Raw genomic sequence first — 15,406 nt, forward strand, 5'->3', positions numbered from 1 at the left:
CCTACTGTATGTAGTATACTAATGTATGTATTTGTGAATGGTAGATGGAGATTATTTTTTGTGATGTCCACCAGGAGGCGATGTCGTAACTCGAGTGAAACGGCAAGTTTCCATTAAACACCAAAGAAGTCAGCATGTGGAAGTGATCAGCTGACTGACATAAAGCTACTAAAACCCATCATTTGTTACAAAATTGCAAACTTGATACGTCTTGGATTCACATTTTTTTATATACAAGATGGCTTTAATAACGGCCAACTGGAATCCGATGGGAGAAGCGTTTTACCGGTAAGTTTCAGCATCATGGGGCGTCAAATGCCAGGAAGCAGATGGGGCTGTAAACAATCATCTGCATGCAATATACTAAAATGTTCTTAATGCCGCACTTTTCCTGTTTTTTTCTGTGATAGTTGACATATTTGACGTTGCAATGTGGAGAATTTTATGTTTATTCGGGCGGTAGCTCAGCAAAATCAGTGCCCGCAGAAATTATAATGTACATTATATTTTGAATGAATATATAGATTAACCCTTTGTGTCCAACTATTTAAAATGTGTCACTTGAGACTATTAACCCTTTATAGGGCAGACTAGTTATAAAAGATATATCTATATCTAATCAATTATTATATATATTTTTTCTAATTGCAATTAAATTCATTACAATTATTTGAAAATGAAATACCCACCAGTTTCAGACAGATGGAAGTGTAATGGAGATTTTAACTAAAAAAAATATAATAATTATAGTATTTTAGCCATTGCAACGCGTCCCATTTAAAATGAATTGTATCTCAATTGCCATCAATGGCATCCAATGCTTTAATTAGTTTTCTAATATAACCTGTATTTAATTCAAGGCATTTGAAATGGGAAAAGTGCTAATCAATACCATTGAAACATGATGCTTCACTTTCAATCCTCCCTGAGACATAGACAGTTTGTGTTGTGTTTTGGCAGTAAAACAGAATTGTACGAGATGAGTTGGAACCTCAGAGATGGACTGAAAAACTGCTTGGTGGCAGCAGCACCTTACGGTGGACCAATAGGTACACACGTGCCCGCTTCTTCTGGACTTTACGCTCTCTGATTGTTTTTGTTGTTTGTTTGTATGCAGCCCTACTGAGAGAACCTCTGAGACGTTCTCCAAGTTGCCGTCCTCAGTTGGAGATTTACTCTGCTTCTGGAGTTGCTATTGCCAGTTTCCCGGTAAGTACCGGTGGCACTACCCCTCACCGACTTACCTTTACCTATTGCTGATTGTTTGCTTCCATGTCTGATAGTGGAAAAGCGGTCCTGTGGTTCATCTAGGTTGGACGGTCTCAGATGAGTTGTTGTGTATACAAGAGGATGGTTCGGTTCTGATTTACGACCTGTTTGGATCCTTCAAGAGGCACTTTAGCATGGGACAGGTAAGTGTAACGTAGTCTAGTCACTGATCACTGTAAAATATCAACTACAGTAATCCCTCGATTATCGCCTCTTCACTTATCACAAATTCACTACTTTGTTTTTTTCTGCTATTAATTATTTTAATTTTTAAAGTACATAAAAATGTGAAAATCCACTCTGAAGCCACTCATGCTACCAGGACTGAGAAATGAAGAAAGTTATAGTAGGGGTGACCCTACTTATCGATTTTTCGATTATCATGGCCATGTCTGGTCTACATTAACCGCAATATTTGGGGGATTACTGCACATGTTATGAAAGTGCAGATTTTTTTGTTTTCTCACACTTCCTGACTGACTATATATTTGTATATTTTCTCATGATTAACATGCTAAATGAATTTCCATTTACCCTCCACCAATGTGCAAAATTAATGATGTTGTGTTGCAGGAGGTGGTCCAGTCTCAGGTCTTGGAGGCCAAGGTGTTTCATTCTCCATACGGTACCGGGATCGCTATATTGACAGGCTCCTTTCGATTCACCATGGCTACCAACATCACTGATTTGAAGCTGAGAAGGTTACCCGTAGTCCCAGGTAACGCCTCCCTTTCTTCATCCAGAACATTTTCTCAGCTCATCTGTCTCGTACATCAGGCCTGCAGGCGGCGCCGTCCTGTTGGGTTGTGCTCACCCAAGACCGCCAAACCAAAGTGTTGCTGGCTATTGGAACTGAACTGTACATCCTGGACAATACTTCTTGCATTTCTGTGGTAAGACTGATTGACCTCTGGCTGGTGTACATATGTACATATAATATACACGGATGCACACACATGTGCTTTTCTGTCTATCTCGTCAGTGTGCTCCTGGACTCACTCCTCAATTGGGCAACATTGTCCATATGTCGGCGTCATTCAGTTACAAGTATCTTGCGCTCTTTACTGATACTGGACACCTGTGGACAGGTTTATCCCAACTTCAGGTGAACCACATTGTACTGACTCATTATGTTTGAACCAGCTTTATGTTTAGTCTCAGTGTGGGGGATCAATGTGTGAATTTCTCTCCAGAGTAAGCTGAGTGAGGTGGACACCAAAGTGAGGATACCACCCAAACAAATGATCTGGTATGTGTGCGCGTTACCAGTTTGTGATGTGTCAACTTAAGCATTGGCGCGACAATATCACCTCAAAAAAAAAAATCTTGATGAAGTCAAATTCGACAAATTAAGCTTTACTTTTCTATATCGCATATCCTTACCAAAACTCTGTATTAAAACTATATTGTTTCTGTTGTAATGTCCTATTTTTATATTTTGATAAATTAGTTTTTTTCATTTTTTTAATCTATAGATGATAAAAATCCAAAACCAAAATATTTCAAAGTAGATGCTCGCAATTTGTATGACAATCGAGATTAAAACTTTTAACCTAAATAAATTCGGTTGTCTATAACCATAATTGAAACGTTTTTTTTTATTTTTGATATTTCAAGGCATATTGTCCTATACAGTTTGAACACAAATACCACATTTAAACTTGGAAGAAAATAATTGATGAATGGAACAAATTTAAATTAATATATGTATAAAAGGTTTCTAAACACAAAAATACAACTGTAATTACAGAGGAATTATATTATACCTAAAATGTACTTTACTGGACCAAAAAAATATATAATTAGGTTAAGACAATAAATATATGATTATTCTTAATTTGTGCCATGATTTCATTTATTGTTATGCTTATGTGTGGACACCTTTCTGTATTTCCAGGTGTCGCCGACCGAAATCCCAGCAACCATCTGTAGTATTGCTATGGGACCATCTTCTCCTGGTGGCTGGAGTGTGCAATGACATCATCCAGTATCCCAGATTGCTCCATTATAGCAATATAAGTGAAATTGCTGGGCTGTTTATCAGTTTTCTCCAGAATTGCCTTTTTCTCTGTAGCTTTTATCCTTGACGCATTCTTATATTCCCTCTGGAAAATCCATGCGTTTGTGTCAGTGAAATTGACGGCGTTCGGATCATCAACTCATACAATCAAGAGCTGCTTCAGGAGGTTCCTCTTGTCTGTCAGGACATCTTTAAAATTGCTTCAATGGCTCCGGGAGCTCTGCTGCTTGAGGCTCATCGAGAGTACGAGGTTAGCGTCTCTTCTTTCGATTACCGGCTGCGTAGTTTTCCAAAAATAATGAGTGTGTGTTTCTTTGTGGGAGTTTAGAAGTCCAGTCAAAAGGCTGATGAGTACCTCCGGGAAGTCAAGGAGCAAGGAATGCTGGGAGAAGCGGTTAGACAGTGTGTGGAGGCGGCAGGACATGAATATGACTCCATCACTCAGAAGTTCCTGCTTCGGGTACGAACTTCCTCTATTTTTTTGGTCATTATGATGTTGCTTGCATAAAGCTCCGGCTTGCAGAAGCTTTAATAAAATCAACAAAGGCAGAAAGAGAGAAAAAGCTAGATCAATGATTGGATGTGTCTTTTTCACTTGATCAAGTCAGCAATAATCCTTCACTTTTCACCTGTGAATGAATATGTGCTAAGAGTTTGTTTTTGTATATGGTAACAAATTCAACAGGCGGCCTCTTTTGGAAAATGTTTCCTGACAGACTTCAGTCCAGAGCACTTTGTAAGCACCTGTCGAGAGCTACGCATCTTGAACGCTGTCAGAGAGTGCAGTGTCGGCCTGCCTCTCACGCACACACAGTATCCTTGCACTCAACCACACTCGTAGTTGGGAACTCATTGACTGCCATTGATGGTTGTAGACGTCCATTAAATTTCGACCGGTTGGCACGAATGAACGATTCCTTTATTGAACCATGCGTTGCCTCATTAAAAATGAATGGGATGCCTATTTTTGAAAACTGAAAAAATAATCATTGTAGTGTTATCAGGGGTTCATAATCAGAGTGTATTTCTGTATTTATTCTTTTGAATTGAAAGCAATGTACTTGAATCATTTGATATATGTATTCATTACAATGATGTATATATAATATACAAAAAAACAATTACGATTAATAATGTTTCAAAATATATTTATATTATTATAATTGAAACCTCATCAAACGGTTCAAGTAGGCCAAATGTAACCTAACGTCAATTTGGTTCCCTACAAGACTATAAATGTCATGTTCTCATATGTAAGTGGATGCTAGGTCTTTGAGGTTAGCTTTTATAGATGATCAGAAATAGTATTTTTAATTAGGACCATACATAATCCTTATTTTAAGAAATGCTTTTGGTTTTGTCCTTGATTATTTGATCACAGATTCAAACAGATGACCCTGCAGGTGCTAATTGACAGGTAGGTCAGCTTTGTCACTTTTTTTCCCCCTTAACATCACTGCAATCGTCTATGTTCGTGTAGGTTGGTGTACCGTCAATTGTATCAATTAGCAATAGAGATCTGCCGTTACCTGAAAATTCCAGATTATCAGGGAGTCAGCAGAGTTCTCAAGCACTGGGCTGCATGTAAAGTAAGTGAAATGACACATCTTACATTTCCCGCTGCCGAGTAAATTAATTCTCATGTGTGTGTGGTGGCGGCCAGGTCCAGCAGAAGGAACTCTCGGATGAAGCCATTGCCAAAGCAGTGTGTCTGAAGGTGGGAGACTCATTAGGTGTGTCATACTCACACATTGCTGCTAAAGCTTATGAATGTGGACGCACAGAGCTCGCCATCAAGGTACAAAAACGCCGGTCTACAGTTAACTTTCGGCGAGAATATTTGGAATGAGGATAACATGGTGATGAAGCTAATCTGACATCCTAGTTGTTGGACTCAGAGGCTCGGTCTGGGGATCAAGTTCCTCTCTTGTTGAAGATGAAGAGGAGTCAGCTGGCTCTTAGTAAAGCTGTGGAGAGTGGAGACACTGACTTGGGTATGTATGTCTAATTGTCCTCAAATAACATTTCTTAAGGGTAGAGTTGTAATGGAGAGTTTATATTTGATACATCGACATTTTCCACTCTTCATATAGGACCATCAGAAATGTTTTGGTGGATAGAAGTGATAATTAGACAATTTGATCTCCTGTGACTAGATAAATGGCTAAAAGTATTTATAACTATGTGTCTATGTCTGTCAGTTTACATGGTTGTGACTCACCTGAAGAATGAAATGAACAGAGGAGATTTCTTCATGACATTAAGGAACCAACCCGTCGCTTTGAGTCTCTACAGACAAGTATTTGTCATCTTAGCATGGATTTTTTTCCCTATCCATGGGACTGGCATATCACTCAACTTGAGAATGTCTTGTGTTAGTTTTGTAAACTCCAGGAACAAGAAACTCTGAGGGATCTTTACAACCAGGATGATGATCATCAGGAGCTAGCCAATTATCATGTGTCTGCCAGCTACAGAGAGAAGGTTTGGCCTGCAGACATAAGTCACTTGTCCAAAATTCTTTAGTAATTAATGTTAACATAATAGACTACTCACTGAGATCATCTTGAAAACTCTTGAAAACTCTTAAAAATTGCTTTATTTGCACTTGTGCTGACAGATATTACCCACATGGTTTGGTTTTTCTTTTGTTTCCCCCACCAAAAGCATCAAGATTAGTCCAAATCAATGTGAAATTGAGTTTTAAGTGTTTTTGAATTTTCCTTTGCAGAGGTTGGACAGTCGACTGTCTCACTTGCAGGCTGCTGTTGATGAATATAACAAAGCCAAAAATGAGTTTGCTGCAAAGGTAAACAAAAGTTAGCTAAACACCCTGGCGTTGAATTCCTTCATGTCTTTTTGGATGAGGATAAACGACTATCAATTTTGCAGGCCACCGAAGATGAGATGCGCCTGCTCCGTTTCCAAAAGAAACTCGATGACGAGAAGGGTGCAGGCCTTCTGGGCTCATCACTGCAGGTATGTAAAAAGGAATTTGAGTTTGTACCTGGGTTAAATCAGTTGATATTCTTCTTGTGGTGTCATTCCTTGGCCAGGCAACCATGGAGACTTTGCTTATGTTAGGACTTTACAAGCAGACGGATCAGCTTTACAGAGACTTCAAAGTCCCAGACAAAAGGTATATCGGAAAACCCATGCAATTTTGCAATATGGATAGTGTTCTAACATTTTTTGTATTCCAGTCTAGTGTTATTTGTTTAAAATGCATCATGGTATTTGTTGTCATTTCAATGAGGAATTATGACCTGCCATGATTAGATTAGATTTGATTAAATTATATTATATTAGAGTAGAATTTCATTCCGTATTGTCCTTGGTTGCAGTAGCAAGACAGACACAGAAGACATTGTAGAGCTAGGTAACAAAAACTGGAGCCATACACTACATAGGAGTAAGCTTAAATAGAATCATGATTATGAAATAAAGTGAAGTGGTATTTTAAAGAAATTAGCTGTGATTTGAAGTTTTAAGCCTTTATAAACAATCACTGATGTTTTACAACTCACACTTCTAACATGAAAATGAGTTTTTCACTTTTTTTAATTTTAAATATTAAGTTAATTCAAAGTCTGCTCTTGCAGGTATTGGTGGTTGAAACTTAAGTCTTTGGCAGAGAAGGAGGAATGGGAAGAGTTGGAGAAGTTCTCAAAGAGTAAAAAGAGTCCGATAGGTTACCTGGTAGGTGGACGGAGCCTAGGGATTCCTATGATTCTTTTAAAAATGATAATAATATGATAAAATACTGTCAACTTCAGGCCTTTGTGGAGGTCTGCATCAAAAGGAATAACAAGTTTGAAGCCAAGAAATATATCTCTAGAGTAGCGCCTGAGCAGAAGGTCAAAGCCCACTTAGCTGTCAGGTAAGATGTCGCCATAACCCCACCGGCAGCCCACTTCATCACGACCGCAAGAGTTACTCGTCAAACTTTTATTTTCTTCTCAGCGACCTCGAGGGGGCTGCAGACGTAGCCATTGAACGCAGGAACGAAGCGGAAATCTCAGCGGTCCTCGCCAGATGCTCCACTTCGGATCGATTGTTGACTGAGAGGTTAAATCGGGCTAAATTGACAATTGCCAAAAAGTAAGCTTTGAATCTTCTGAAAATATTATGCGCCACATGAATTGCATTATCTCGCTCATCCAATTGATGTAAAACACATTGGATCCACCTTCATTGGAATTTGAGTTTGTGATAGTCATTCTAAAACCATTTCGTAATATTACACTGACCCTCTGTAAATATTGTGGGATTCATTAAACAAAAGTCTGTCTGTTCTAGTGACTATAGCCTCATCTATTTCAGTTGATTTTTATTGTTATTGTAATTGATCAGAGACTAAACACCTGTTGTTTATCATGGTAATCAGGATTCTATAGTTTAATTCATGCCTGAGATAAGCTTCAGCATCCTCCATAGCCCTCGTGGGGATAAGCAGTTTCTCAAATGAATGGATGCTCCTTAGCCCACTTCTAGAATTGGTTTTGAAACCAAACCATGAGACAAAACTGACTTTCTCTAGTGGTTTGCCAGGCTAAGATTCCAGTTGACCTTTACCCCCAATTCATGAGACTAAATTCTAGCACCTTAATACCCTGTACTAGATAAGCAGTATACATGTATATGATGGATATTTGTGCAATAGCCCCTCTGGCACCCCCACCATTTCTACTTTGTTGTGTATGTGGACAACATCTTTCATTTTAGTTACCTTCCTCACAATGCATTTCCCTTCTGAATTTGATACATGACATTTAAACATTGTTTTAATGGCTTTTTTTTGTCAACAAATTTGGTCTCTAACTTCCTGCCATTCTGATGTGTACCAGAACCCTCAGGAATGTTTCACTGCTGTAATTCCTCCATCCATCCTCTGTATTGCTTATCTTCAATAGAGGTCCGAGGGTGCTTTAGACATTTAGAAAGGCGGGCTCATCTGCCAACCACATGCCGCATAGCTAAATAAGTTTATTTATTTTCTAATCAGCTACATATGCAATAGAATTCCCTCCTAATTTTACATCCTCTGTAACACTCAACGTTATATCAGAGTGTATGGATGAGGAAGTTACTGTGTCGTCTATTGTGTTAGTAAATAATGTGACTTCCTTTTGGCCTTCCTAAATACTGGCACGGAATTCAAAGGATTTAGCCATGATGGTCACATTTTATGTTGTATGTGTGGGTGTGACCCATTGGTGTTGTGAATGTGTCACCATGTTGCAATGTCTAAAAGGAGACCCAAACTGTCACCCACCTCAGATGTAAAGGGGACAAAGATGGAATAAATCATGGAAAACCCCAATTTAAGGGCATTTATAATCATATCTGAGTGTATTTATATCACAACTTTAAATTGGCAAGAGTTTGCCAGAGGGAGAGTAACTTTCTTTCCAGATGACTTCATTTGGAAGGCATGACAGTGAGAGAAATCACCCCCTTGCACTGTTGTCATAGTAACAGGCTGTAAGTTTTTTTTTTTAACTCCTTCCCTACACTAGGTGACGGTTCCATGACTGTTTTTTTTCCAAACTGTGGATGTTTTTTCTTTATTTTTGTACATTTGCAGTGTTTAACTGTAATTTTGCTTTTATTTCATGCCAATCTATTATTTTAACACAGGAATCTGTTATGTAAATGTATATTTTTAATGTATTTTTTATATATTATTTATCATCCATACCTGTTACCCTGACAAGTTAATAGAAACAAATACATGCATAAGTACATTGCATGTGAAGTTAATGAGACACAAGTGGCTGTTTGAGTATTTTTTGTTATTTTCTCTACCTTTCCACTGAACCTTTTGTACATTAGAACTTTTAAATGGAATCATAGACCCACTTTGTTGCATCATTTGTGGGAGAGTGCAGAACAAGAACAAGCACTGGTTTGTTCTGGCACTGGAAGAGTTAAGGGTGTGCACTTCCCTACAGGGAAGTTAGACGGAATGTTTTTCCAAGTGCCAACCAATCAGAGCTCAGCACACACACACACACACACACGCAGAGTTTCCACTGTTTTCAGAGAGGAAACCTTTCTGACCAACTGCTGCCTCTCAAGATTGAAGACAGTGCTCAGACCAGCTGGAACATGGTGACCACTGAAACACACCAAAACCAGGACCTGCTGGTCCCCTCTGAGGTCCAAGAACCAGAAGATTCACTCAAAGAACAGAAACAGGAGAGCCAGGAAAATGGCATAGCAGACCTGATTGGATTGGAGAAAATGGGTCAAGGCCCAGTCAATGCCATTACAGTTCTCACTTTGCTGGACAAACTGGTTAACATGCTGGACGCCGTGCAGGAAAACCAGCACAAGATGGAGGTGAGTGAAGGGCGAGGTTGTACTCAGCTCCGTGACAGTTCAGTTCAGACTTGTTGAACTAAATTCTTGCCGTCCAATGAGAAGCTAATCAACTTTAAAATCACAAAGAAGCAGCTTTTCCATGTATAATATGTTTCCTCTCTTTGGAGACATGTTTGTTGTTAGATTCAGAAAACATGACACAGAACTTGAAGAATCAGTTTTTGCATATTTCTAACTTTTATTGGACTACATTCTCTTTCAAAGTCATTTTTAACATTTTTAATGCTCACAAACCAGCCATGAAACAATTTCCTGGCTTTTCAAGAGAATAGAAAATACAGATGACCACTTGGAGTCACGTACCGCGATTTATTTTCTGCAACCATAGGGTTCAATCTGAGAAGGAAGGGTGTGGCCAGAATGTACAAGATTCCATTTCTGTTTTAGGGGCACCAGGTGGAAATGGAAGGTGTGGTCAGGGGGATCCAGGCTGACATGATCAAACTCTCTAAGAATCACAGTCATACCTCCAACACGGTCAGCAAACTGCTGGACAAGAGTCGTAAACTTTCCGTCACCATGAAGGAGGTACCAACAAGTCAATGTCATCAACACATTCTCTGTTGGATGTATTTCTGGAGAGGGTGGGAACAAAAAGTACTTGTGTTTTAGGTACGAGAAAGGATGGAACGACAGGGCAGCCAAGTTAAGAAACTGGAGGCAAACCATGCTCATCTGATCAATAGAAACAACTTTAAAGTGCTCATCTTTCAGGTCTGTGAGAAGCATTCATTTTATTTTCTCAGATCTTTTTTGGAACAAGTAGTCAGTCATGTGGTATAATTTGATATTTTTTTTGGTCACAAGATTAGGCGTAACCACCATTCTTTCTTCCCTCTCACCAATACTCAACATTCCCCATATTCCCTAAGGCAATGTGTTGGAGTATGTGTATGATACTAATACAAAAAATAGTGTTTTTTTTAAGATGAATGGGAATGCTGCTAATCTGCAATATGTATTTAATTATATTTTATAAAAACAAAGGGAGCATCAAGAAATAGAGCCTGGGTCAGGAACATTTTTGACAGAGAGAGCCATAAACAATTCACATTTTTTAATGTTATTTCTTGAGACATTCTCAGAATTGAAAAGTAAAACCCATGGAAAGAGCCATGTATGACTCCCGAGCCATTGGTTCCCTAGCCCTGAAATAGAATGACCTTATTCTTCTTTCAGGTGTCAGAGAATGTCCAAAAAGAAATCTTTTGTCATTAAAAAAAAGTTTATTTCTATTCAATTCAAGCAGTTTGATATCATAAACAACATTATTGTATGTCTTTGGTACTGTATGAGTTAAAGAGCTCACTGGACTTGTGCAATTCTGTGAAGGAGGAGAACGAGATCCCCTCCAGTGTCTTTGTGAAGGATCCTCCACCGTTCCCACGTGATGAAATTCTTGAAGAAGGGGACGAATCTGGTGCCGTGGAAGGCGATCAGCCCCAGGAGGGTGGGCTTCAAACCATCGACTTGTCTTCGGATGAAGACGTAGGCCTGGAAGCGGATATGGATGAGGAGCTGTGGCCTCACGACCTTGAGAACATGGAGAAGTCCAGAGCTGAGAAGCTCAAACGTTCCAGTTTGAAAAAGGTAAACCACACCAAAAAAGGTCAGGCAGGTGAATCCGTCTTTTAACCCTTCATAGGGCAAGTTGCAATTTTAGTTATTTTTTAGTTAAAAATAAGTTAATGAAGAGATTTTGGGTCACAGAGTCCACCTTTTTTTTAATATCTGAAGAAATGTGGCCCAAAATGTATGTGGACAACTGGGATGCGTTTTAATAATTGTTTTCATCTTTTTGGAATAAACTATATTTGAATTATTAAAAATATTAGTCAAAACAGAAATGCACTGGTTATGTCCTTCAAATCCAATGTTATGTTTATTTTTTTTCTAATTTCAAAGCATTTATTCAAACCAGCTTCTCCACAACATAATAAATTGCCTCTAGTTTTTCGCGGTATACCACGAAAATGCAAAAACCATGAAATGCAAAAAATGGGGGACTAGTGGGAAAAATATTTCCGCGGTAATCCCTCGTTTTTCGCAGTGTCCCCCCAAAAAACGCTGTTGATGGTTTCAAATGAGTGTCTAACAAAATCTACTTCTTCTCCTCGCTGTTTGGGTAGGTGGACAGCCTGAAGAAGGCCTTCTCACGACAAAACATCGAGAAAAAAATGACCAAAATCGGAACCAAAATTGTTTCCGCTGAACAACGAGAGAAAATCAAACAAAAGACAGCCAGCCTCAAAGTTTCCCCCGTGACCTTCGGGATCAAAAAGGTATGGCCTGCACTTCAACTTTGACCCTTCTTCACAATACATGACTTTCCAACCTGGCTTTGTTTGCAGCCTCGCAGCAATTCGGTCTCCCAGCCTACCGAAGAAGAGCCCGCCCAGGTTGAAGACTGCCCCGCCCAGGTGGAAGAGTGCCTCGCTGTTGAGGACCCTCCGGTCCAGCTCTCCTCGCCTGGGGGTGATGAGCGTGAGGTCTCGTTCTCTCAGATCCACAGCGAGCTGGCCCCACCAGAGCAACAGGAGAAGGAGGAATCATATGCAGAGGTCAGCCAAATGTCTGAAGGGCTTAGTGAGGACTACGCTTTGTCTACCACACTTCCTCAGGACCAGGAAAACAAGGAGCAATCATCCATGTCACTTCAGGAATAAGAGAGTGACCATTTATAGAGGTGATTTATTAACACATTACACTAAAAAAACATGTATGCAATCTGTGTGGTGTAAGAAAGAAGAATTGAGCACAAAAAGACGGAAGGGGGGACGTTGTTTCAAAGTATTTGTGCACTGTTGACTGAAATATGTTCACCCAAATTTAGAGGTATTCATTTTCGGGACCGCAAAGCATTTATTTACCCTTCCGTAATATGAGCACATTCCATATTTATCGAGAATTCAACGGGATTATTTTAGCCTCACATTTTGCTAACGTTTCAATGGCTTTTGTAGTTGATGCTTAATGACAGAGCACAGATTATTATGGAAATCCAATATGAAAAGATAGAAATTGGACTGATGGCTTTCGTTTAATGCAGTTGAACACAAGTTTATTTGATGTTTTTTTAAACAATTTCTGAAGCCAAAGAACATTATATATGTTTAATGTAACTAACATATAAATAAAAGTGCACCCCAAGATTTTCTTTCTTATTTACTTAAAAAAATGGACATGGCACTTAGCAAAATGTAATATATCATACATTCAAAAGTACTTTTGCTATCACATTTAAAGTTCTCTTCTTTCTCATGTCCTACACCAGACATAGGCAAACTACGGCCTGCGGGCCACATCCGGCCCGCGAGGCGTTTTAATCTGGCCCGCCGACGTTGTCCAAATAATGTATTTTTCCCCCAAGATGGCGCTGTCACACGGAAGCCAGTGGCAGTAGCTCTGTCCACTCTTATTTGTTTTTTTGTGTCTTACTGCCCCTCTAGCTTTTTTTAATTACATTTTAATATTTCTTAATACATTCCTTTTTACTTTACTTTGTACTTTATACTTTTTACTTTAATGATGAGTGGTGAGTATGTTGATACTTTAGTCCTTTTTTTTTTGTTTATGTTTCATATGTACTGTTAACGGATGCACTTTTTTATATGTATCGTATCTTGTGCTGACCCGGCCCAGCTGTCAAATGTTTAAAGTCAATGTGGCCCCCGGGCCGAAAAGTTTGCCCACCCCTGGTCTACACGTTAATTCTTCTTGATGAGTTTGGCGATGGATGTGAAGGCCTGCCACAGACCGGTTCCTTTCATTGCACTGCATGCTTGAATCTGCCATCTGAGGTGTGGGTAGTGAGACATTCCCAGCTGGTTGGAGATCTGATTTCAAGTGGATGGAAACGAAATAAGAGAGGGAGCAAAAAAATATGAGGAATGACATACTATGTTGTTCCAACCTTGCTTTGGTTTTGTTTTAGTTGGCATACATTTCCATGTGTAATTTTTATACATGTTTCTACTGTTATTCTACATAAAATGTTCTGTATGCTACCTCTTGTAAGCTCAAGACATCGGGCAGGTCCATCTTGTTGGCGAGGACCATCAATGGAATGCCACGTAATTTTTCTTCACTCAAAACTTTCTTCAATACCCTCTGGGCTTCGGGCATCCGACTCGGATCGCTACTGTCAACCACAAAGACCAATGCCTTGCAGTCGTCCAGGTAGAACCTAATGAAGAATGAAATAAGAGGAGGAAGTGTCCCTTGCCCAAAGAGCATCGGTTTACCTCCAGTTTGGCCTCATGCTCTTCTGTCCTCCAACATCCCAAACTGTCATGGAGGTCCGTTTGTCCAAATCAATAGTTCCTACGTTAAATCCAATGGTCGGTGATGTGTCCATCACCTGCCAGGCCACAAAACGAGTACAATTGTAGTAACGGACACACAATATCGTATTGGTCTGAGGAACGTCACCTTTCCAGTCAGGAGTCGAGAGAGCAAAGTTGTCTTTCCCGCTGAGTCCAAACCCATCAGGATAACCTGAATCCATGTTAACAAGCACATTAGCCTAGCATTATAATTCTAAAACATATACATGTACCTAATGTTCCCTCTAATTTTTCATTGGTCTGGGCAAAAAGTCAACCTCCCTTAGCGCACCGAGTACCATTGTGAGGGATATCATCATTGCTTGCTATGGGCACACCATAAGCAGGTGCATGTCAATGTTCCCTCTAATTTTTCATGTAAAACATGCTGTAAAACACACAAAAAACATAAGAATGGACAGAGCTACTGCCACTGGCTGCTGCATAAACGACGCCATCATAAAAGAAAGGGGTGTCTATGAAATGGGGTCAAACATTTTGGAACACCCTGTAGTTATTATTGCAACTATCTACAGTAATCCCTCAAATATCGCGAATATTGTCGACCCGAAATTATCCCGGGATCATCGAAAAACCACAAAGTCGGATCACCCCTAAGTTTAAATTCAGTTGATAAGTCGTCCCATATTGCCTATTATTAACAATTATCATTAAAAAAAATTAAATGCAATTATTGTGTATTGCCTAAAATTGAAAATCATTTTTTTGTCTCTTACAAGACAAAATGTAATCTCATTAAATCTCAGTGTGATTTTACCTTTCACCTAAAACTTTTAAAAAGACTGAATCTAAGCAATCCAGAAAAATAAACAATGGCTTTATAATGCTCAACAATTACAAAAGCAAACATTATAGTTGAAAGACAGTAGAAACTCACAGAAGTTCCCAAACACTTTAAATTGCAGAAGTTTGTTTGTATTGCATCTAAGAGTGTAAATGTGGCTCTTTTTCAGCTGTTTCAGGGTGGATTCTGGCATTGGTTTCAATGGTAGCCGGTTCGACATGTTAAACTAATGTGTGTCTACGTTACCTGGCTGCTAAATCAACATAATTATTTGAAGTTACCTGAGGACTTTTGGATGACTGAATTAGACCCATAACTCCTCTTCTGCCATCTGTCCGTTAAACTCCAGAATCAAGCTGCTTTTCTACTCATTAAATGTGTCGACAAATGAGGAAACCCTTGACATCCCAAACTGGTTTGACTGCATGTTCTTCATGCAAGCAGCACTAAACCAAACATGTTTTCATTGTGATAAACTCTGCCGACACTCAAATCCCTTAGTGCAATAATTTAATTAGTATATATATTTTTTATAAATGGATTAAAATAACTGGATTAAAAGCCCTGATTATTCAGTATTTTAATAGAACCCACTTTAAA

The 15,406-nt window shown here is 39.1% G+C and overlaps 3 protein-coding genes across 3 annotated transcripts; 2 read left to right on the forward strand and 1 right to left on the reverse strand.

Moving 5' to 3' along the window:
- Window positions 1–63: 63 nt before the first annotated feature.
- On the forward strand, window positions 64–7,587 carry vps16 (VPS16 core subunit of CORVET and HOPS complexes). The gene is made up of 24 exons (XM_077730922.1): window positions 64–288; window positions 961–1,049; window positions 1,118–1,209; window positions 1,284–1,412; window positions 1,843–1,987; window positions 2,047–2,162; window positions 2,252–2,374; window positions 2,463–2,518; window positions 3,167–3,256; window positions 3,368–3,539; window positions 3,618–3,749; window positions 3,975–4,102; window positions 4,671–4,706; window positions 4,770–4,878; window positions 4,953–5,087; window positions 5,175–5,283; window positions 5,491–5,588; window positions 5,669–5,773; window positions 6,021–6,098; window positions 6,182–6,268; window positions 6,346–6,428; window positions 6,892–6,988; window positions 7,066–7,169; window positions 7,253–7,587. The coding sequence occupies exons 1-24, from the start codon at window positions 239–241 to the stop codon at window positions 7,392–7,394; spliced, it is 2,505 nt and encodes an 834-aa protein (XP_077587048.1). The 5' UTR covers window positions 64–238; the 3' UTR covers window positions 7,395–7,587.
- Window positions 7,588–9,297: 1,710 nt separating this feature from the next.
- cavin2b (caveolae associated protein 2b) lies at window positions 9,298–12,828 on the forward strand. The gene is made up of 6 exons (XM_077726740.1): window positions 9,298–9,634; window positions 10,064–10,204; window positions 10,289–10,390; window positions 11,009–11,266; window positions 11,806–11,958; window positions 12,028–12,828. Exons 1-6 carry the CDS (start codon window positions 9,401–9,403, stop codon window positions 12,340–12,342), a joined length of 1,203 nt encoding a protein of 400 aa, XP_077582866.1. The 5' UTR covers window positions 9,298–9,400; the 3' UTR covers window positions 12,343–12,828.
- Window positions 12,433–15,233, reverse strand: arl11 (ADP-ribosylation factor-like 11). Its single transcript, XM_077726726.1, has 5 exons — window positions 15,088–15,233; window positions 14,108–14,173; window positions 13,921–14,036; window positions 13,685–13,862; window positions 12,433–13,512 (listed from the first exon to the last, which is right to left on the reverse strand). The coding sequence occupies exons 1-5, from the start codon at window positions 15,118–15,120 to the stop codon at window positions 13,384–13,386; spliced, it is 522 nt and encodes a 173-aa protein (XP_077582852.1). The 5' UTR covers window positions 15,121–15,233; the 3' UTR covers window positions 12,433–13,383.
- Between the last annotated feature and the right edge of the window lie 173 nt (window positions 15,234–15,406).

This window comes from Stigmatopora nigra, chromosome 1, assembly GCF_051989575.1.
Source record: "Stigmatopora nigra isolate UIUO_SnigA chromosome 1, RoL_Snig_1.1, whole genome shotgun sequence".
NCBI lineage: Eukaryota > Metazoa > Chordata > Actinopteri > Syngnathiformes > Syngnathidae > Stigmatopora > Stigmatopora nigra.